Below are 23,447 nucleotides of genomic sequence, written 5' to 3'. Positions count from 1 at the left end.
GTGGGGGAAATATTTATCATATGAATGGACATCAAAAGAAAGCTGGGGCAGCAATCCTTAAACAAATTAGATTTTAAACCAAAGACTGTAATAAGAGTTAAGGAAGGACACTATATCATACTTAAAGGGTCTGACCAAAAAGAAGATCTAATGATTGTAAATACTTATGCCCCTAATATGGGAGCAGCCAATTATATAAGCCAACTAATAACAAACTCAAAGAAACACAACAACAATAGTAAAATAACAGTAGGGGACTTTAACAACCCTCTCAGTGAAATGGACAGATCATCTAAGCTAAAGATCAACAAAGAAATATGGGCTTAACATGACACACTGGACCAGATGGACTTTACAGATATATGCAGAACATTTCATCCCAAAGCTACAGAATACACATTCTTCTCTAGTGCACATACAACATTCTCCAACAGAGATCACATTCTGGGTCACAAATCAGATCTCAACCAGTACCAAAAGACTGGGATCATTCCCTGCATATTGTCATACCACAATGCTTTCAAATTAGAACTCAACCACAGAGGAAAGTTGGAAAGAACTCAAATACATTCTAAAGAGCATCCTACCAAAGAATGAATGGGTCAATCAGGAAATTAAAGAAGAATTTGAAAAATTCATGGAAACAAATGAAAATGAAAACACAACTGTTCAAAATCTTTGGGATGCAGCAAAGGCAGTCCTAAGACGAAAGCATATAGCAATACTAACCTTTCTCAAAAAACAAGAAAGATCCCAAATACACAACCTAACCTTACTCATAAAGGAGCTGGAGAGAATAACAAAGAAAGCCTAGACCTAGCAGGAGAAGAGAAATTATAAAGATCAGAGCAGAAATCAATGAAATAAATGAAACCAAAAGCACAGCAGAACAGATCAACAAAACTAGGAGCTGGTTCTTTGAAAGAATTAACAAGATTGATAAACCCCTGGCCAGACATACCAAAAAGAAAAGAGAAAGAACCCAAATAAATAAAATCATGAATGAAAGAGGAGAGATCACAACCAACACTGAAGAAATACAATTATAAGAACTTCTTATGAGCAACTATATGACAAATTAGACAATCTCAAAGAAACAGATGCATTTCTAGAGATGTATAAACTACTAAAACTGAACCAGAAAGAAATAGAAAACCTGAACAGACCCATAACCAATAAGGAAATTGAAGCAGTAATCAAAAATATCCAAACAAACACAAGGACAGGGCTAGATGGCTTCCCAGGGGAATCCTACCAAACATTTAAAGAATTAATACCTATTTTCCTGAAACTGTTCCAAAAAACAGAAATGGAAGGAAAACTCCCAAGCTAATTTTATGAGGTCAGCGTTACCTTGATCCCAAAACCAGACAAAGACCCCATCAAAAAGGAGAATTACATACCAGTATCTCTGATGAACATGGATGCAAAAATTCTCAACAAAATACTAGCCAATAGGATCCAACAGTATATTAAAAGGATTATTCACTATAACCAACTGGGATTTATTCCTGGCCTGCAAGGGTGGTTCAAATTTCCAAATCAATGTGATACATCACATTTTTTGAAATTTAAATTCAAGTTAATTAACATGTAGTGTATTATTAGTTTCAGGGATGATGGAAACCTTTTTAAAAGTTAAAACTATCATTGCCCTTGATCCAAAAGGAGAGAAATAAAAGTAATGTTTGGAGCTATCACTTGAAAGCTTTACAAGGATTTACATTTCTAGACTATTCAACATAGACCAATTCATGAGACCAAGAGTTCCTGTGTGACCTTCTCCTTTTAGGTGACCATTCATCTTAAATCTCTTATTCCCTTACTATCTGACCTTTCTCTGATGGAAACCAAGCATGAAAAGTTTATGGGTCATTGATCTAACCACAAGTTTGAAAGAAGGACACTCAGAGTTCCAGATCCTGCCAGGCTGCCATCTTACTGAGTATCCACAGGCAACAACGATTCCATGTTTCACTTAACTCTTCATTAAATTAAGGTCATAAACTTCTTAGTCCACTTTGCTGTCTCAGTATATGAAATCACTATTGCAAAGCCAAAAAATAGTAATTTTAATTAAAAATGTCTACTTTTATGGGCAGATCTTAACACAGTCATAAGAGAGTGTTTTATTTTTCAGCTTTCACATTTTTGACATTTTCAAGGATTTTTATTCTAGTATTCATTGTTAAAAACTGCACTGGGTAGATTCAATCAATATATGCTACATTAATAAAAGAAAGGTTAAGAATCCTATGATACCCTCAAGATACACAGAAAAAGCATTTGACAAAGTACAGCATACTTTCTTGCTTAAAACTCTTCACAATGTAGGGACAGAGGGTACATACCTCAATATCATAAAAGCCATCAAAAAAACAAAACAAAACCCCACAGTGAATATCATTCTCAATGGGGAAAAACTGAGAGCTTTTCCCCTAAGGTCAGGAACATGACAGGGATGTCCACTATCACCACTGCTGTTCAACATAGTACTAGAAGTCCCAGTCTCAGCAATCAGACAACAAAAAGAAATTAAAGGCATCCAAATCAGCAAAGAAGAAGTCAAACTCTCACTCTCTGCAGATGATATGATACGTTACGTGGAAAACCCAGAAAGACTCCACCCCAAAACTGCTAGAAACTCATACAGGAATTCAGTAAACTGGCAAGATATAAAATCAATACACAGAAATCAGCTGCATTTCTATATACCAATAAGACAGAAGAAAGAGAAATTAAGGAGTTGATCCACTTACAATTGTAACCCCAATCATAAGATATAGGAATATATCAAATCAAAGAGGCGACGAATCTATACTTGGAAAACTATAGAATACTCATGAACAAAATTGAGGAAGACAAAAAGAAATGGAAAACCTTTCCATGCTCATGGACTGGAAGAATCAATATTGTGAAAATGTCTATGCTACCTAGAGCAATCCCTATGAAAATGCCATCAACTTTTTTCCCAGAAATGGAACAAATAATCCTAAAATTTGTATGGAACCAGGAAAGACCCAAAATAGCCAGAGGAATGAAAGTTGTAATCATCAAGACAGTATGGCACTGGCACAAAAACAGGGACACAGATTGAAGGAACACTGTTTCTTTGGAAACTCAGAAATGGGCTCTCAACTCTATGGTCAACTAATCTCAGAGAATAGGAATCCATCAAAATACTTGAGAACACAGGCAGCAACCTCTTCCACCTTAGCCACAGCAACTTCTTCCTGGACACATCACCAAAGCCAAGGGAAGCAAGAGCAAAAAACTATTGGGACTTCATCAAATCAAAAGCTTTTGCACAGCAAAGGAAACAGTCAACAAAACCAAAAGACAACAAACAGAATGGGAGAAGATATTTGCAAGTGACAGATAAAGGGCTAGTATCTAAAATCTATAAAGAACTTATTAAACTCAACACCCAAGGAACAAATAATCCAATCAAGAAATGGGTAGAAGACACGAACAGACATTTCTGCAAAGAATACATCCAAATGGGCAAGAGACGCATGAAAAAGTGTTCAACATCACTTGGCATAGGGGAAATACAAATCAAAACCACGATGAGATACTACCTAAGACTAGTCAGAATGGCTAAAATTAACAAGTCAGGGAACAACAGGTGTTGGTAAGGCTGCGGAGAAAGGGGAAACCTCCTGCACTTTTGGTGGCAATGCAAGCTGGTGCAGCCACTCTGGAAAATGGTATGGCATTTCCTCAAAAAGTTGAAAACAGAGCCACCCTGTAACCCAGCTATTGCACTACTGGCTATTTACCCCAAAGATAAAAATATAGTAATCAAAAGGGGCACTATTCATAGCAGCAGTGTCCACAATAGCCAAACTATGGAAAGAGCCCAGATGCCCATGGACAGATGAATGGATAAAGATGTGGTATAGAGGTTCCTTAAAAAATTAAAAAGAGAAATACTATATGATCCAGTAATTCCACTGGGTATTTACCTAAAAGAAATAAAAACTCTATTTTGAAAAAATACATGTACCCCTATGTTTACTGCAGTATTATTTATAATAATCAAGACATGGAAACAACCCAATTATCTATCAATAGATAAATGGATCAAGATGTATATATCTATACAATGGAACATTACTCAGTCTCAAAAAAGAATGAAGTCTTGCCATTTGCAACAACATGGATGGATCTAGAAGGTATTATGCTAAGTGAAATAAGTCAGAAAAAGACAAATACAATATGATTTCACCTATATGTGAAATCTGAAAAACCACACAAATGAACAAACAAAATAAAAACTGTAACATTTTGGGATGCCTGGGTGGCTCAGTTGGTTGGACGACTGCCTTCAGCTCAGGTCATGATCCCGGAGTTCCGGGATCGAGTCCCACATCAGGCTCCAGCTCCATGGTGAGTCTGCTTCGCTCTCTGACCTTCTCCTCGCTCATGCTCTCTCTCACTGTCTCTCTCTCAAATAAATAAATAAAATCTTTACTGTAACATTTTGAAGAAAGTGGGGAAAAAACCTACTTAATTTTTCAGTTTACACAAAGCATAGCCTGCAAGCTTTAACTTTCTTCCTAACTAAACTGATTTTCAATCATACTAAGCTTAACTGTTATTTTCTGATTATAAAAGTTACTTTCTGATGAATGCTTACTATAAAAAATTTGACAAATATAAAAAACATAGAGAAAATAATCACCTAAAATCCCAGTCCCAGAGATAATCACTATACAAATCTTAGAATATTCCAGCTTCTTAATAAATATATGATTTGTTATGTTACCTTATAGAACCAATACTTTGGTCACTTTAATAGAATTTCATAGTACTTTCTCAGGTCATTGAATATTCTTTTAAAACATTGTTTTTAATGACCACATGATTATTTCTTCATATGAATGTGTATCACAATTTAATTAACCAATCCCTTGATAAAAGTTACTTTTATCATCCAAAAGCAGCATAAAAGACAGACAGAAACACTAGGAGCTTATTTCATTATTAATGAAATTGGTAGACTTAACACCCATTTTCAGACCTCATGGAAATACTGTTTGAGAGAATAATTTGATATCTTAAAGATATATTTTAAAACAAATAGAAAAACATACCAACTATACTATCAAAAAAAGCTCCACGCAGATGCCAATCATTTTTATCATTTAGGAAAGTGATCATGTGGGACAATAAAACATCATTGGCTTTCTGACGTCCAAAGAATACACATAGGCGTGTTATTCCATTTTCCATTAAGGTTTGTTTCACAATATTTTCAGGGTCACTTAGCAAAGTGACAACTTTCTGTTGGACCATTTCATGTAAGGCTTGCAGCTCTAAAAAAAAAAAAGGAAAAAAAAAGGTAAAGATAGGATCAGTTTTTTCCCAAATTATAGACCTAGTCTTCTTTCTTACTCCTTGCAGAAACAGAATAGAGAAGCCACCAAAAAAAAAAAAAAACTATAATCACTAAATATTTCCACTGTTCAAGCTCTGAAGGTCAGATAGAAAACCAAAATATAAACTGAAGAACAACATCCTGATAAGCAGATGCCACAAGCATGGTTACCATCTCATTAACTAAACAGACCTATTTTTGAAGCTCAAGGAAAAAAACTATGGGAAAGCACCAAAACAATCAATAAAATCACCAATAAATTTTATTTTATTGCCACCAATAAAATCAACTTGATCAAGAACTTCAATAGATTAGACTGGTTAAGGATATAAACTGATGGTATAATTTAATACTTTAAGAAAGCATTTCTAAGGTCAGTTTACTAAATTTTTAGAAAGCAGAAACTATACTGCACATCCTGTCAAGGGTTTACATGATCTGGCCACCACCTTCTTCTCTGACTTTATCTCCTACCCACCCTCCCTTCTTCCTTTCCCTTCTAAAATGTAAGCTCAACAGAAGGATCTTTTCTGTCTTATTCACCACTATATTTCTAGTGCAGAAATATGTTTAACGATTATCTGTTGGCTAAATGCATGAGGGCAGAGGTCGCTCCTGGAGCAGCCACTGTCAAGAGAAAAGGTGGTCTGATAAGCAAAATACTACGTTCACATTAAGACAAACTTTAGGTTAACTCCCGAAAAGGTTTAACACCTAACGTTAACTTCATTATCTATAAATGTCCACTTACATGGTTACAGAATGTAGGACAGTATTATCTTCTAAGTAATTCCATGAAAAAAGCAACGATTTCCCTTCTAATACATTCTTCTTTAAGTTCAAAATTATTCTACTGACTTCAACTGCAGAGAATATATGCTGCGTAAAATTGATATCATTCTTACAAGTAATAGAGCCATTACCATTTGTGTATAGCATAAAAATCTCGTGCTCAAAGAAATCTAAGCATATTACTTCTAAATCTTTAACTCAATAAACATTAATTAAAAGCCTGCTAAGAGTTGTTTGTATGTAAAGAAACTTAAGACAGGAACTTTGACCTCAAAGAGCTTACATCACATCTATACATTTAAAGCAAAAGGTGTTTGTGGGGTTTGATCCATAAATCATAGACAGTAGGACATAAACAGTTCATGACTAAGGATATTCAAAGTATATTCACATAAGGAAAAAAGGCTTAGATTCTTTGGCTATGACGTTGTCAATTTTTTTCCTTCCATCTTATAAGAATTATACAATTCAGCTAGCTTTACCGTTTATACAAATCAGTTGTGGCTGAAAAACAACTGAGCTTAGAATCTGTGACAACAAGCTGATAATTTTCTGGTTAGATAATAGTGTACAGAGCAGAGAGAACAATGAAACATCAGTGACCTTTCCCACATATATATATATATATGGTATTCCTTCATCTTACACAAAAATTACGATAGTTTCTTTCAAGTCCACATTACTAATTCATTCCAAATAATAATAAACCTGGAAGAGAAAATCATACTACCTGAGTCGTAATTTCCATTGGGATGCGTAACTTCATCTATTTCTTCACTATTTGGGTCATTTTCCATATTGAGATTTTTTAACTGCACTAATTCCAGGAATCTCAAAGCTGTTTCAGCCAGCAGAGCTATGTTTTCTATAAAAAAGGGAAAATTTATTATAATCTTAAATTCCTATAATAATTTCCTTCAGGTCTTTATACATAAAAATAAGAATCATAAAACTAAGGAGGAAAAGTAGGACTTTTCAATTTAGTTCTTAACCTAATCAGATTTTTGGTAACTAATCTCATAATCGACAACTAACAGTTTTTTTAAAGATTTTATTTATTTATTTGAGAAAAGAGACAGAGCAAGTGAGAGAGAAAGAGCACAAGCAGGGTAATGGATATAGAGAGAAGCAGACTCCCCACTGGGCACAAAGCCCAACAGGGGGCTTGATCCCAGGACTCCGAGATCATGACCTGAGCCAAAGGCAGACACTTAACAAACTGAGCCTCCCAAGGCACCCCTATAACTAACAGTTTTAATAATAAAACATAAACTTCTTTTAAAAATACAAAAATGTACAGCATAAACACTATAGTTAACTCTGCTATATGATACATATGAAAGTTAAGTGAGCAAATTCTAAGAGTTCTCATCACAAAGAAAAAACTTTTTTTTCTGTTTTTGCGTCTTTGTATTGTACCTATATGAGAGGATGAAAGCCAACCAAACTTGTGGTAATCATTTCAGAATATGTGAAGTCAAATTATTACACTTTATACCTTAAACTTATACAGTGATGTAGGTCAATTATATCTCAATACAACTGTGAAAAAATACAAAAATAGCATAAAACAAGCATTCAAATCTACTAAGGGGGAAAAGCTTAACCCTTCTACAGAGACCTAGGAACAGTATCTTAACAGGTGAGATACATACATTAGACTAAAAGAGAAACATTCAGATTAAAATAACTGGCTAGGGTGCCTGGGTGGCTCAGTGGGTTAAGCCGCTGCCTTCGGCTCAGGTCATGATCTCAGGATCCTGGGATCGAGTCCCACATCGGGCTCTCTGCTCAGCAGGGAGCCTGCTTCCTCCTCTCTCTCTGCCTGCCTCTCTGCCTGCTTATGATCTCTCTCTGTCAAATAAATAAATAAAATCTTTAAAAAAATAAAATAAAATAACTGGCTAAACTGTTATTTTCAGTATCACACAGACTCACACAGTATCACACAGAATCACACAGACCTGGCTTAAATCTCAGCTCCAATCTCAGCCCCCAACACTTACTAGCTGGCTGCTTAACACAGGAGTATATTTCACATATACATAAGTCACATCTACCTCACAGAGCTATTACCAAACTGAATCAACCATTATTAGATTGCCTTCCTTGTGATACTCTGAAGTTCTTATGAACCAATGTGTAAGATTGCTGCATTTCTACAGTTGCATTTTCTCCTAAGACTGTCTGATATTCCTTAGCACTGTGAAAATATCTACTTCTAATTTGTGCTGTCACATTTGCTAGCAGATCTGCTTACACTTTCTTCTCCCTTTTGTTTTCTTATCGAGGCCTGTGTCTCTAGCCTTCTTTTCCTCCCATTTCTCGCTTCTTAATGCACTGAGCCACCCAGGCACCCCCAATTCTGTGCTTCTTAACATATGTCCATACCAGCCTAAGACTGCACTCTTTTCCTTAGTAATAAATAGCACTGAACATAAACCTTAATTAACTGCCTCATTTTATTAATTCCAAAACTCACTTTTTCCTTAAATTTTTAATACCACTATAATTGAGGTGCATGTCACAAGAGTTGAGATTGCTCAGTCTATCAAATGCAGTGATTACCTTTGTCTTATAGCCCCACTATTCCCTGCCCCGACCCTCAACAGGTTCAAAACTGTTCTGAAGAACAAAACTTTACCTCTAAGTACCCAAGACATGAATACCCTATAATGCCTGCCATAATGCCTGCCCTAAAGATGGGAGAGTTTGGGCCATCCTCTGATAAGTCAAATTCTAGATGAATGCTCCCCACCCCACGTTAATGGATGTATCTTTATGACGAAAAGTCTCTTACTTTCCGGGGCACTTCTAAAATCTGAGTAGATCTATGCCTATTTCCCCCATTTAAGTTCATAAACCACAATACACTTGAAAGTTTACACAAGATACAAATCTATACCACCTCTGAGTTTAAAAAGAATACTTAAAAGACATTTAAAAACTGATTTTAAATGTTTATAGTTACTGACATGTGTGGTTTAATTATACTTAACCATAAACGTTCAAATAGACTTCTGGCTCAACTGAAAAACAGGCAGGTTTATCCTGCACTAAGCCATAATGAAGGGACAATGCAAGGTACCAGCACGGACCCTGGTTACCACATCATAAAGACCCAGAAGACCAAAGAAAAGCAGAGTGCTTCAGAGTCAAGGTAAAGACCAGCAGCTCTGAGAACTGAGAAAAAATGAGACCAGATACACTTAGGTCATATTGTCTAGCCTCTCCCATTTCCAATTTCTTTACCTGTAAAATGAAGGTAATATAGCATCTATTGCTCAAAGCTTTGCCAAGGATTAGTTGCAAAAAATATACAGATCTTAGAATCTCAGAATCCATGGATCTTAGAATCTGGAATCTATCTGAAAATTTATATATCTCTTGCAACTAATCCCTGCAACCCTGAGCAGATGCCCTGATGGAGTTTTTTTTTTTTTTTTCAATAAACAGTAGCTATTATTTTTATGCTATCACTATTAGTAATTGGTTGTCACTCTGTTAACATACCACCTACACATCAGAGCCTTATCCGTTTAACACAACTGAGAACAAACTAAGACCAACAGTAGGTCACAAAACTCTAAAGAAAGATACAGTTTGTTTTTAAAACCTATAAACTTTTATTTAAATGTTTCTAGTTTATGTTTGCCAAGTGACTTATAAATATACTTTGTTACAAATTGTAAACTCAAATGTACATGTCTTAAAGAAATCCTGAATTTTCTAGGCCTGACATGTGTACCCATACAGTTATGGAAACCAGAAGCCATAAATAATAGGCAATGGATAAATACAAATAAAAATGTATGTATAGGGAAGAAAAAAAAAATGCAACAACCACCACTCAGTGAATGTAACTAGAGATCCAGCAACCATTTTTTGTATGTTCCATTAAAATAATGATAGACAATTGTAAATTTAACAAACCTATCAAGTACCTTTCAAAAAAGTGGCAATATCACCACCACACTTTATGTACTATTTACAGAAACCAAAACAATCTCTGCTTTACATATTATATTAGAAATAAATTATGAATTATGTTAATGCTTCAGTGACATTTTCCACGCAGAAAGAAGTATATAGAATTAATTTGGGGAGCTAAAAAACATGAATCTGTATCACTTAATTTTATGAGTAAGAATTACAAGTAAAACAGGTATATGTGTTATAACCTCAAAACAAAGAAGCCACACACATTAAGGACTACAGTAACTAAAAGGACCTTAAAATCTGGTAATAGGCTAGGTTCTTTCAAAACCAAATTATCAAGCAAAATTCATCTTTTTGAACAGCAAAAGACTTGTATCCTAAAGCTGATCTTCAAATTAGCATGTCTATTCAGAGAAACTTTACAAAGACCTAAACACACTCAATCAGAGCATACTTGTAAACATTAGTCTCACTCCAAATTAAATGTAGTATACTCAGTAAAATCATAGGATTCTATATTACGTATTTTTCACTTGATAATTCTGATCACTTCAAAAATGAGTACAACCAAAAGTTGAGTCCCAGGGATAGACAGATCACTTGTGAAAATTATCAAAATGTACACAAATAGTTTAAGGACTATAATTCACTCTCAGAATTCCCCCCAAAAATCAGAGAAACAGATATTATAGTCACTAACTTCAAAAATATGAGCAGCTATTACTTGGACAATAAGTTCTTACCAGCATAGGCTAGTCTAACAATAGTAGCATCATCTTGGGCTAAGTGGGCTATGCCTGGCAGAATATATTCCGGATAGATATTGACATCATTGCGAGGAACCTCTTTGACAAGAGCAAGAACTTTGGTCAACGTCCTCAAGGCTTCAGCCCTCACTCGAGGAACAGAGTCATTGCTGAAATGTAAAAGATACGGAGTAATACGATCCAAAAGAATTTCTACACTTAATTTTGGGGCCAAATGGAGAATAAGTTCCAAAGCAGCAAGTTTGGAATCACAGTATTTAAGGGTCTGCAGACAGGATGTTATAACAGACACCAAGATAACCAGCCCATTTTCCTTAGGCTCTCCTTCTGCTTTTTCTGGCAGATCATGTCCACAGAGATTGTGAATAATGTTGCCCAAATCCTTCCGTATAACCAGAATGCGCTCATCTGCAGAAAGAAATGTTTCCTTGGCAAACTGGGCCATGTAGGGCTGAAGGAATGTGTAAAATATTTCAGGAAAGGCATTGCCACGCTGCTGCTTTAGGTAATCTTCTGCCCCTAAACGTTTATCTGGCTCACGGTGAATCATCTGAGTTACCTACACCAAGGGGAGAAAAGGAGTAAAAAATAGATTTGAGAACAGCAGGTTAAATCAGATGAAAGCTACAAGGGCAACTTAAACATGTCATAAAGAATTTTTGAGGTAACTCCGACTCTTCTCAATCTTCACCTTTCAAGCTACTTTCAGAACCTGACTACAAGCAATATGGGACTCTACTACCATCCTACAAAGCAACAGGAAATTATATAGTAATTACAAATTATATTGTAATATTATATAGTATTACAAATGGCCCAGACACATAAAGAGATATTTCTCCAGAAAAAAATTGTATACACACAATTTTTACATATAAAATTACACACACTTCTGAAAAGAATCACAGTACCACTAAAATCCATATACATATCAGAGTTCTGATTTAGAGTCTTAATACTACAAGTCCAAGGGAATACATGGTTTAAGTGTAGTTCTAGGATCTAGTCAAAATGGGGATCAGTGGTTTAAACTTCTCAAGTAGTGGAAGAGATGTTAAATCCTACAAACCCTAGAAAGGAAATGTACCTAACTCAAACTTATTATATGTTTTATGACATCTTAGGGAACTAATTTTCTTTCAACAGAGCATAGTTTAATTTTTCCTACATCTTCAGAGTCAATCAGTCATTATTTAAATACTTAAAATATCATAAAAATATATCTAGTTATTTGAGTTTTCTGTTTATATTCCAAATAGGCACCTACCATTGAACTTGCAAGGATTCATATGCACTATAAATACCAGAAGTGACTTAAATAGAATTCCTTTTACATTCAGATTAAGCCTTAAAGATTCATCAGATTCACTCCTTCCATAGTTAAGAAAATACAGGCCCAAATTCAAGAAGTCCCTTAGCCAATGTAACATGACAAATGAGTGCCATACCCAAAGACAGAACAGCCAGGTACACCAACTAGTGCACAGTTCACCGAACATGAGCTAAACTGGCTTCCTCTAAAATATCTTATTTTTTAATATTTAAATAAATTAAATGTTTATAAGAGAAATTAAAATGTATTCTATATTTCCCTACTTTATTATAGAATATTTTAATATACTACAACTTTCCATGACTGAGAGTCATCATCTTTAAAGCCATCAGTTACTGTATTGATGGACTTTAAATAAAGATCCCCTCAAACAGTAAGGTGGATTTTTGGCTTATGTGACCTCCCACAAAATTCCTCACTTCTCTTCTGCTATACTAATTAGTGATTCTATAGCCTTCCATCCAGAACAGCCTTAAGAGAGACATACCAAACGAGCTGTTTCTATATGAAATGGCCCTATACTACTGTATTATATTCAAGTTGACATTTCCTGTCTCTTTCATTTTAGATAAGTCTTCTTGATTTCTTACTATTCTAGACATATCTCTAATCTCCAAGCACCACTTTACTTCCTCCCAAACCTGTCCAAAGCAGAGCTGAAGACGTGTGTGTATGTATAACATTATGCATGTTTTATATACATATAAAATTTAATCAAATGAGCTCTGTGCCTGAAAGAGGTAAAGTATTATACACTTCTCCCTAACAAAGTAAATTTAAAAAGGTTGTTCATAATTGTCTATGGGGCTTTATTTCTTTGTTCCAGATGCATAAAATTCCAGAGAGCTGTCTAATGCAAAAGTGAAAACACAATTCTATTAAAACCTAATGGAGAAGACTTCTAGCATAGTTACCAATTCTCTGATACTGCAATCTTCAATTTTATTTAGCACTTGTTCCGGGAAAAACTGTCCATTTCTATAAGCCAGAAGTTGAGAGAGATCAAACAGTGGTACACCTTCTGTAAAAAGCTCAGCTATAACACAACCTGCAAAATAACAGATATAATTCCATTACAAATGCAATGTAAGATACCTTTAATACAGATGAAGCATTAAGAGAATTCACAAAACTCAAAATGAAAAGCCCAAAGTAAACTGAATTAAAAATTTTAATGCAACATACAACTATGATCACGCAAAACAAGGAAAATGTCTATTGCCTTATCAGTTTCTGTTGCCTTTCAGTTTCTGAAAGTGTAAAGTCAAAAGAATCCCACGGACTATCTCTCCATCTTAAAAAAAAAAAATCAAATAAAATTACTTCCTATTTCTCGAATTTAAAATGAATATGTTGGGACGCCTGGGTGGCTCAGTTGGTTAAGCAGCTGCCTTCGGCTCAGGTCATGATCCCAGCATCCTGGGATCAAGTCCCGCATCGGGTTCCTTGCTCAGCAGGGAGCCTGCTTCTCCTTCTGCTCTGCCTGCCATTCTGTCTGCCTGTGCTTGCTCTCTCGCCCTCTCTCTCTGATTAATAAATAAAAATCTTAAAAAAATAAAAAATTAAAAAAAATAAAATGAATATGTTTGCATATAATATATACATACATATATTTAGAGATAGAATACAAGTTACAAGAAAGGTAATTTTTTTTAAGTATGGACTTACTTTAGAAATTAAGTCCATAAGGAATTGAAAAGTCATTATCTGACAACTCATTTATTCATTATCAAACTAAAAGTTATTAGGTGTCTACTATACACTAGACACTAGCAGTGCATATCATAGATAAAATCCTTGCCCTCATCAAGCTTTCATTCTAGGAAGACAGACATAAAATAAACCAGTGAACAAATGTGTGAAGAATGCTATGAAGTATAGGTGTAAGAATAGAAAAAGGAAAGATAACCAAATCATTAGGCACTCACATAATCTTCAAACAGGGAATACAAAAAATCTATCTACACTCCAAAAAGGACAAAGCAGTCTCACTGCATCATTGTATGACCTGCATTTCACAAGTATTTTTTCTAAGACAGAGAGAAAGAGAAAGAGTGTTCGCGTATGTGGGATGTAGGGTGGCAGAGGGAGAGAGAGAATCTTAAGCAGGGTCCAAACTCAATGTGGAGCCCTCTGTGGGGCTTGATATCATGACTCTGAGATCATAACCTGAGCTGAAATAAAGAATCAAACACTCAACCATCTAACCCACCCAGGCACACCTGCGTTTCACAAGTCTTACAGAGATCCTTAAATAACCTTAGCTCATAGCCTCTGCATCTGCTGGCCTCTCTACCTAGAATGCTACTCCCTCAAATGTCCACCTATACCTCCACCTCCTTAAGATCCTTCATCAAATGTAATTTAGGATATTAGCAGTTATGTAAACTATCCAGTTTAAAATTGCAAGCCCCAAAACTACAACTACCCCATTCTTCTTGCCTATTCCTCTGCATATTCCCTTTTCCCTTTCTCTGCTATTTTTTCCCCATAGCACCAACTGCCAAATTAAATATATCATGTATTTTTTTTCTTTACCATCTAGTATACCCACTAGAATGCAAACTTCATGAGGAAGGGATTTTCACCTAATTTTGCTCAATAATTTACAAGAACTAAAACAGTTCCTAACACATAATAAAGTTCTTAAATTAATCTCTACCAATCTGTGTCAAGTTTTAGAATAAAAGACTTAAAATAACTATTAGAAATATCATAAGCAAGAAGAAAATAGAAAACCAGACCAACATTACAAACCAACTGGATCTAACACAGACATCAAAAGAACACTCCACCCAACAACAGCAAAATACAAATTCTTCTCAGGTACATATGGAACAATTCCCAGGTTAGATCATATGCTAAGCCATAGAACAAGCCTCAGTAAGTTTAAAAGGAATGAAATCATACAAATCAAGTCCTTCAAGCCATAATGGAATAAGAAATCAGTAACATAGAAAGCTTGAAAAATTCACAATTATGTAGAAATTAAACAACACACTCCTAAATAACCAATGTATCAAACGGAATTTGAAAATTACTTTGCGATTAATGAAAAAGGAAACACAACATATAAAACGTATGGGATGCAACTAGGACAGTGTTGAGAGGAAATGTGTAACTATAAACACCTGTATTTTATTTTTTTTTTTTTAAAGATTTTATTTATTTATTTGTCAGAGAGGGAGAGCGAGCGAGCACAGGCAGACAGAGAGGCAGGCAGAGGCAGAGGGAGAAGCAGGCTCCCTGCCGAGCAAGGAGCCCGATGTGGGACTCGATCCCAGGACGCTGGGATCATGACCTGAGCCGAAGGCAGCTGCTTAACCAACTGAGCCACCCAGGCGTCCCTAAACACCTGTATTTTAAAAGAGTGCAGGACAATAACCTAACCTTAACCTTAAGAAACAAGAAAAGTAAACTAAAAGCAAAGCAAACAGAAGGAAAGGAATAATAAAGACTGGCATGGAAATCTGTGAAACGGAGAATAAAACACAATAGAGAATATCGACAAACTCAAAGATTGGTGCTTTGAAAAGCTCAACAAAATTGACAGGCTCCTACTAAGAAGACAGATGTCTCAAACTACTAAATTAAAGTATGAAAAAAGAGACACACCACCAACCTTACAGAAACGAAAAAGAACTGTATTTTGAACAACTGTATGCCCACAAATTAGATAACCTAAATGAAATGGACAGATTACTAGAAAGACACAGATTACCAAAGCTGACTTAAAAAGAACAGAAAATCTGAATAGACCTCATAAGTAAAGAAACAGAATTAAAAATAAACATTCCACAAAAGAAAAGCCTAACACTTAACAGAGGCTTCAGTCTATCAAATGTTAAAATACTTAATAATCCTTCACAAATTGTCCCAAAGAAATAGAAGAGGGAACACTTGTCAACTCATTCAAAATTACCCTGATACCAAACCAGACAAAGATATCACAAGAAAAGAAAACTACAGACCAATTTACCTGATGAATATAGGCACAAAAATCCTCCAAAAAATACTGACAAACTGGGTGCAAAAATGAGTAAGTTACCAATAATAAATTAAAAGAAAAAAATGAGGGGAAAGAGAGAACACTTGAGTATGCCAGAATGCTGAGGGCCTTCTGGTGAATGTGGAGGAAGTACTAAAGTTGGAAAATCATCATTTGCAACCATCAGGCAAGAATCAGCAATGAATGCCAAATCAGGAAGGAAGTTGTGATGACTGACAGGGTATTTGCATGGTCTTAAAAGTTTCTTCCCACAGGCTCCTTATTAGTTGCGAGAGATTAAAAAAACAGAAGGTAACTAGAGAGGGGATAATCAGGCAAGACCTTGACCAGGTGATCAAAATTAACATCACCAACAAACACCGTATGTCTCTAGATATGATACTGTGAAAATGCATCATCACATATACAGTACACTGAGAATGAATAACCTGAATTTAATCAAAAGGAGAAATCAGACAAACCCTGAATGAGGTACATTCTATGAAAAAACAAAAGGGTGGAGTGAGCTGCTTGAGCACATGTGTGCGCTTGCACACACACAATGCAGGTGAAAGCCAGTGAAAACTGAATAAAGTCTGTATCTAGTTAACAATAAAGGCTCTACTGTCAATTCCAGATGTTGAGGTCAGACTGGTCATATAAGATATCACTAGCAGGGAAACTGGGAGAAGCATTCTTCACTATTTTTGCAACTTCTATCACTTAAAATAAAAAGTACAAAAATTATTTTTAAAAATTTAAGGAGAGAAGTATTCTTCAAAAAATGTCAATGTCATGATGACAAAAAAAGGCTATGAAGATGTTCCACATCAAAGGAAGCTAAGGCGAGAGGACAACTAAATGCTATACCAAACCCTAGACTGGGTCCTGTCCTGGAGCAGTTAAAATGTTGTAAGGGACATTAATGGGTCAAAAACAAAATTAGAATTAAAACTGTAAATTATTTTATCAATGTTAAAGTTGCTGCAGTTGATAACTGCAACATACAATTATGTAAGAGTTATGTAAGATACTAGGATCTTAGGGAAAATATACTGAAGCACTCAGAAGCAAAGGGCCACAATATATGTAATTTAATCATTAAAAAATCATGAGGTGGGCTGGGGTGCAAAAAGAATGTATAGGTGATACATCAAGTGGAGCAAAATGCAAACCAAGTGAATCTGGGGATTCTCTTCTGCAAGCTTTTAAAATGTTTAAGTATGAAATAATTTCCACGTAAAAAGTCAGAAAAAAAATAGCAACATTTAACTATTTACAACTAAATGGGGTTTGTTATGGACTGAATTATCTCTCTTCTTTCCCTCAAATTCATATATTTAAGCCCTAACACCCAGTACCTGTGACCTAACTAAATACAGGAGATAGGCCTTTAAAAAGGTAACTTAAGTTAAATGAGGTCATACGTCCATTATTATACGTGACCTTTTAAGAAGGGGCACCAAGGAAGAGACCATGTGAGGACACAGTGAGAAGGCAGCCATCTGCAACCCAGAAAGAATGGTTTCAGGAGAAATGACTCCTGCTGGCACCTTGATCCTGGACTTCAGCCTCCAGAATGGAGGGAAAATAAATTTTTCTTTAAGTTACCAAGTCTGGGATATTTTGTCACGGCAGCGTTAGCAAACTAATAGAGATGAATATAGGACTTTTTTCTTGCAACTTTTAGAATATTGTTCTGGAAAAGGTGTTATTAGGTGATATTTCCCTATGGAACATACTGTTCAAAGTGTCTTCATCAACACTAAGTCCTTATAATTCAGGTATCAGCTCAAATATCACCTTCTCATAGAGGTCTTCTCTGACCATTTTATCTTAAGTAGTCTCCTACCAACCTTTGTCCTAACACTTAAAAGTCGTAACTCCATCACAGCACTTATCACTCACGAAAATAAACTTCTTTCCTTGTTTATTCTCTTTTTACCCCACTAGAACATAAGCTCCTTAAGGGCAAAAACTTCATCAGTCTTTTTCAGAGCTGTACCCCCAACATATAACAACACAGTGTCTCATACATAACAGATAATACTCCAATATTTGTCAAGCAAATGAATGAAAGATCTCCAGGAAAAGGGTCCTGCCCACTTATATGACCAGAGACAGAGAATATATACCTTCTCCAAAACTAGCAGCCAGGAACCAAGGATATCCATCAAGATGGAGAAAAGTAACATTCAAAACCCAAAGAGCCTACATCAAATCTTAGGAGAGGTGGACAGATCCCATCCACCTCTTTCAAAAAAAATGAAAGGGCCTCTATGGTGTAGACTCTGGTTTGGAAAAAAAAAAAAAAAAAGATGAGTAAGTTTATGAAACTATAATGCACACAGAAAGCATAAATATAAACTTTGCATCGACCCTTGAAATTTTAAAACTCCAACAAACTTCCAGTTATTAAATAAATAAGTCACAGGGATGTAATATGTGCCTATTATACCTCAGTTTATTTTATTTTATTTTTTTTTTTAAAGATTTTATTTATTTATTTGACAGAGAGATCACAAGTAGGCAGAGAGGCAGGAAGAGAGAGAGAGAGAGAGGAGGAAGCAGGCTCCCTGCTGAGCAGAGTCTGATGCGGGACTCGATCCCAGGACCCTGGGATCATGACCTGAGCCGAAGGCAGCAGCTTAACCCACTGAGCCACCCAGGCGCCCTATACCTCAGTTTAAAAAAAAAAAAAAGCCTATAAATGATCCCAAGATTAAAAAGTGATTAAATTTCTAAGCTAAAGAATCCTATTCATAAAATCATAATTTTAAAAATAAAAATGGTTTGCCAAAAATTTAGATAAATTCACTGGTCAAAAAAAGTCAGAACTCTGATGAATTACACTTCTAATCTTGTTATTTACACAGCCTGGAGGATAACCCTAGCTTATCAAAAAATATCCCTCATTATTATCTCGGGACACAGGTTAGTGAGCTCAATGGACAGGTTTGTAGTAACAATTCTTGTTCATTACCCTCAATGAAATACATTTCTTCATTAATTATGTTACTTTTCCTACGTAATCTAAAATACAGCTCAATTTACGTTTTCTTTCCAGCAATCCTACAGGGGGATAAACCCAATCTTGGCAAAATTCATGAAAAATGGCACTGATGCAGAGCTCACACGGTTATTCTTCAGGATACCATTTTCAGCCGATTTTCTTCCCAAAAGTTCATAAAGAATTTAGAATCTGTAGCCTGGCTTGAAGTGGTCTGGGTATGTGAAATAATGTATATTAATGCATCGTATTTTCTTCTAGAGAAGAAGGGCACTGATTGCATCAAAATCTTTAAGGGGATCCCAAAAAAGCTTAGGAATCACTTTTTTTACAAACTCTTCCTAGTTACAAACTCATTCCCTTAGCCACAATTACTATCTATCTCCTGGTAACTACGAAATCTCCACCTCCATCCCAATTCTCTCTGCAACAAACCTTTATAACCAAATGCCTATTTTACGTCTTCTCCTGGATATGCCCCAGACACCTTCAACTCAACATACCTAACAGAGAATTCATCATCTTCTCACTCCCTTTACTTGTTCTTCCCCCGTTTCTTTTATGTCAGTGACCATCATTGCCAATCCACCCAATTTCCCACGCCGGGGTGAAAGGAGTGTTCTTGACTTCACCTACCAATCAATCACCAAGTCCTAACAATTCTACCTATTAATTATCTTTGAAGTATTCTATATTCCACTCCCCCTCCAATTCTATCACAACTTGAAGCTTGTCAGGGTCCTATCCTTTCTGACTATGACAGTTTACTTCTAGCTGTTTTTCCCATCTATAAGATAGCTCCCCTGCTATCCACTCTCCGTGCTACAGCTTTTATCTAAAATATATATCTGATAATGCCCCTGTAAGGTAGCATGGGCATGCCAGACCCTTTCTGATCTGGGGCCTGCTTACCTCACACTCTACACTCTATGTTCCAGATATAACAAACTACTTAAAATGTCCTCGTGCTTGGATGTTCAAGTCTTTGTATAAGCAACACTCTGTGCCTGAAACAAGCTACCTTTGCCATAGTTAGCTCCCAATCTTCTTTCAGTTCTCTTAAAATCATCTGGGTGACTGGCTGGCTCAGTCAGTTAAGCATCTGACTCTTGGTTTCAGTTCAAGTCAGGCTCTATCCCATGGGTCTTGAGATTGAGCCCAATGTCAAGCTCCCTGCCCAGTGGGGAGTCTGCTTGAAGATGTTCTCCCTCTAAAAGCAAGCACACTCTCTAAAATAAATCTTTAAAAAATTTATACCATCTTCCAATAAAGAGGCCTTTCCTGCTACTGACTCTCTACCCACACCATGGACACTAGTATTTTTATGCTCCTATAACACCACCCTGTGCTTATCACCACCACAGCAAATCACACTGCATTGAAATGTCCTTTTTCATTATCATATCCATCTCCCCATTAAATGTAAACACCTTGAAAAGAGGGACATAATTATCCATCCATCTCCAGAGCTAAAGAAAGTGCCTTGGGATACCTGGCTGGTTCAGTGGGTAGAGCATGCAACTTCTGATTGTGAGTCATGAGTCTGAGCACCACACTGGGTTTACTTTTAAAAAAAAAGTTTACTTTAAAAAAAAAAGTGCCTAATACATACAGAAGAATTCAAATATTTCTGAAATATTTGAATAAATGAACCACTCTGCATTTCCTAGGCACTTAAACATGTCCAAAGAAAGACGGCTATATCTATCTGAATAATAGTGTATGAAATACCAAGAAAGTAATTTTTCAACATATGGAATTTTCTAAAAGCTACAATTCAATGTTTCAAGTTAAAATATATGCGCATCCCCCCTTGGCAAATTCGACCAATTCAAATACCTGCTGAAAAGATATCCATTGCCCTCTTCAACTCTCCTCTTGTTCTCTGATTACTATTTAAGTCTACAAGTGGAGTTGAAGGATCCCTCATGTATTCTAACTCAGTGGCAAACAATCCACCATCAACAAAACGTTCAGGAGCAATATAGCAAGTTCTCCTCCGTGAAGTGTCAAAGAAATAGTTGAAATCTGCTGGGTTGTCCTCTGGAAGGTAAGTGGGCTTAAAACTAGCAAAATCAGTTAGAAGGACCCAATTCCAACTGGTGACCATTACATTCTCAGTCTTGATGTCCCCATGACGGACTCCAGATTTGTGTGCTTGGTCCACAGCTGTCAGAATCTGGAAAGCAATCCAACGCTTTTCAATGTTATTTAAGAATGGACGGGTACTGATGCGATCATAAAGGTTGTCTCGCACATATTGCCTGAAGAGCATGGCTGCTTTCTCAGATGCTTTTTCTACTGCTTTCTGAAAAGGTAGACAGTTCTGTGCAGAATGAAGCCTGATTTTCAGTTCCTCCAGCTCTTGTTTATAGCTGGTTAAAGGCAATGTGGGATCCTGAATTGCAAAGACCTTCACAACCACAAGGCCTTCTCGGTGCTTTGCTCGAGCAACTTTAAAAAACCGAGTACTTCCCAGACTCTTATCATATTCAAAATCATGGATGTCTGAGAAATAACTCTCCACAGAAAGGATCTGGGAAGGAGCAATGCCAGCAAGCTGATTTCCCATAATGTCAGCAAGCCCCTCTGGGTCAGTAAGTCAGGATACTATACCTATTTTAAAAAAGAGAAAAAAAGAAGAAGAAAAGATACAAGCAATGAAACATGATTATTTATGTATTCTCTTCCTAAAAGATAGATGCACCATATTTCTCTTTCACTGAAAGCACTGTATCTAGTCTTCTAGGAAGCCTCTAAGTTTTAAACACATTTCTCTAAAAAGATCTTGTTATTTTATGTTGTCCTTTCCAAGAGCTGAACCATATTTAAATAGACCCCTTCAATATTAAGTTGAAAATGTTAGAATGTGTATTTTCTTCCATTTAAATTTAAAAATTAATGAGCCTTTACTATGCGTCCAGCATTGTGCTTGGGACTATGAGGGTCACAACAGTATTATATGACACAGTCTTTGTCCATGAAGAACCTGTGGTCTTGGATGTAAGACACAAACACATTAAAAACTTAAAAAATTGTTAAAAAGTAATAATAATTAAAAATAAAAACTTAAAACGGACTAAAAATCGCCTAAATCAAATAGGTCACTGAACTCCTCAAAGAATAAGCCAAAATTTTTAAAAAAAAAAAATTTTTTTTTTTAAATCAGTGACTCCTGGGCCCTTCCAGCCTAATTCGTGTGCTAGTTCCCTCCAGCTAACAGAAGGCATAAAGTTGTTTGACGTGCAAGAACAAGGAAGAAACCATGACAGAGACGTTAAAGAAAAGTAAACTAAAATAACACACTTTTAAACACACTAGGGTTCTCCTAGCTCATAATGTGCAGGATAAAAAAGACACTCATACACACACGACCATGCGCACATATAAACATTTACCCTAGGACTCTGAAAAGTGTCACAAGTCGGTCACTAGCTCACACCGAGGTCATGACGGATCACTTCTGGGTCTGCGCGGGATTGAGAGTCAGCAGCCCGGCGAGCCTTGGACGAGCCTTCCGTATGAGGGGTCTTCCTTCAAAGGCAGCAGGTGGGACGTTGGGGGAGCGAGGCCGAAAAGTGCCAATTTCCAGAAACCAAGCTGGTCCGCGGAGAAGTGAAAAACTCCCGGTGCCGCAGTAGATAAACGAAGCTAAGCTGAAGGGATGCCCAGATACCCAGAGAGTTGCCCCCGCAGGTCCTCTACTCTGCCCCGAGAGCCATGCGTTCCCGGGCCTCACCCTCCTCTCACGCGGGTCTCTGGAACCTCAAAGACCTCTATACTCCTCTAGAGCCTCACCACCAGGCGGCCAGGTGGGACCCGGATACAGCGGGAGGCTTCCAGTTCCAGGAAAATACCACTTCTTCGGCTGAGGCTGACACCGTAAACGCGAACTCCCGGGAAAGCTGCCGGCTCTGACCTCACTTCCTTTTATAGGGCGGAAGTGACGACAGAGAAAGCTTTGAGGAAAAGAGCAAGTGGCACGGGAGTTGGTTGCTAGGAAACGAAGGAAGGGCGTGGCCTCATTCTAAGCACCTGGAGGAAGGAAATAAATTGTTCTCTCAATTTTTTTCCCATCCTGATTTTCTAACGTTCCCTAAACGTCTATCGTTCTGGCATCCCCAGAACGGGGTTCTTTAAGAGAATTCCCAGTTTTATTTAGGAAAGTTAATATATCCCAAGGTGAATTTTTTCGGAGCTTTATTGAGATATAATTTACATACTATAAAGTACAC

General features: G+C 36.4%; 1 protein-coding gene across 2 annotated transcripts in view; it reads right to left on the bottom strand.

The window, feature by feature from the left end:
- The window catches only part of PIK3R4 (phosphoinositide-3-kinase regulatory subunit 4), a 79,564-nt gene extending 56,439 nt beyond the window's left edge, over positions 1-23,125 (bottom strand). Inside the window, exons 1-6 of one of the 2 annotated variants that reach the window (XM_044252394.1) lie at positions 22,611-23,125; positions 21,052-21,828; positions 13,129-13,262; positions 10,858-11,440; positions 6,906-7,040; positions 5,100-5,321 (exon numbers count right to left, since the gene is read on the bottom strand). In XM_044252394.1, coding sequence (XP_044108329.1) covers positions 5,100-5,321; positions 6,906-7,040; positions 10,858-11,440; positions 13,129-13,262; positions 21,052-21,784 — 1,807 coding nt within the window. In that variant the 5' untranslated portion in view covers positions 21,785-21,828; positions 22,611-23,125. The remainder of the gene's footprint in view (positions 1-5,099; positions 5,322-6,905; positions 7,041-10,857; positions 11,441-13,128; positions 13,263-21,051; positions 21,829-22,610) is intronic. The other variant, XM_044252395.1, reaches the window with a different exon arrangement.
- Positions 23,126-23,447: the final 322 nt, after the last annotated feature.

This window comes from Neovison vison, chromosome 6 (assembly GCF_020171115.1).
Source record: "Neovison vison isolate M4711 chromosome 6, ASM_NN_V1, whole genome shotgun sequence".
Classification (NCBI taxonomy): domain Eukaryota; kingdom Metazoa; phylum Chordata; class Mammalia; order Carnivora; family Mustelidae; genus Neogale; species Neogale vison.
The sequence above is the reverse complement of the archived record's forward strand: the minus strand, read 5'-3'. Positions and strand labels throughout refer to the sequence as shown.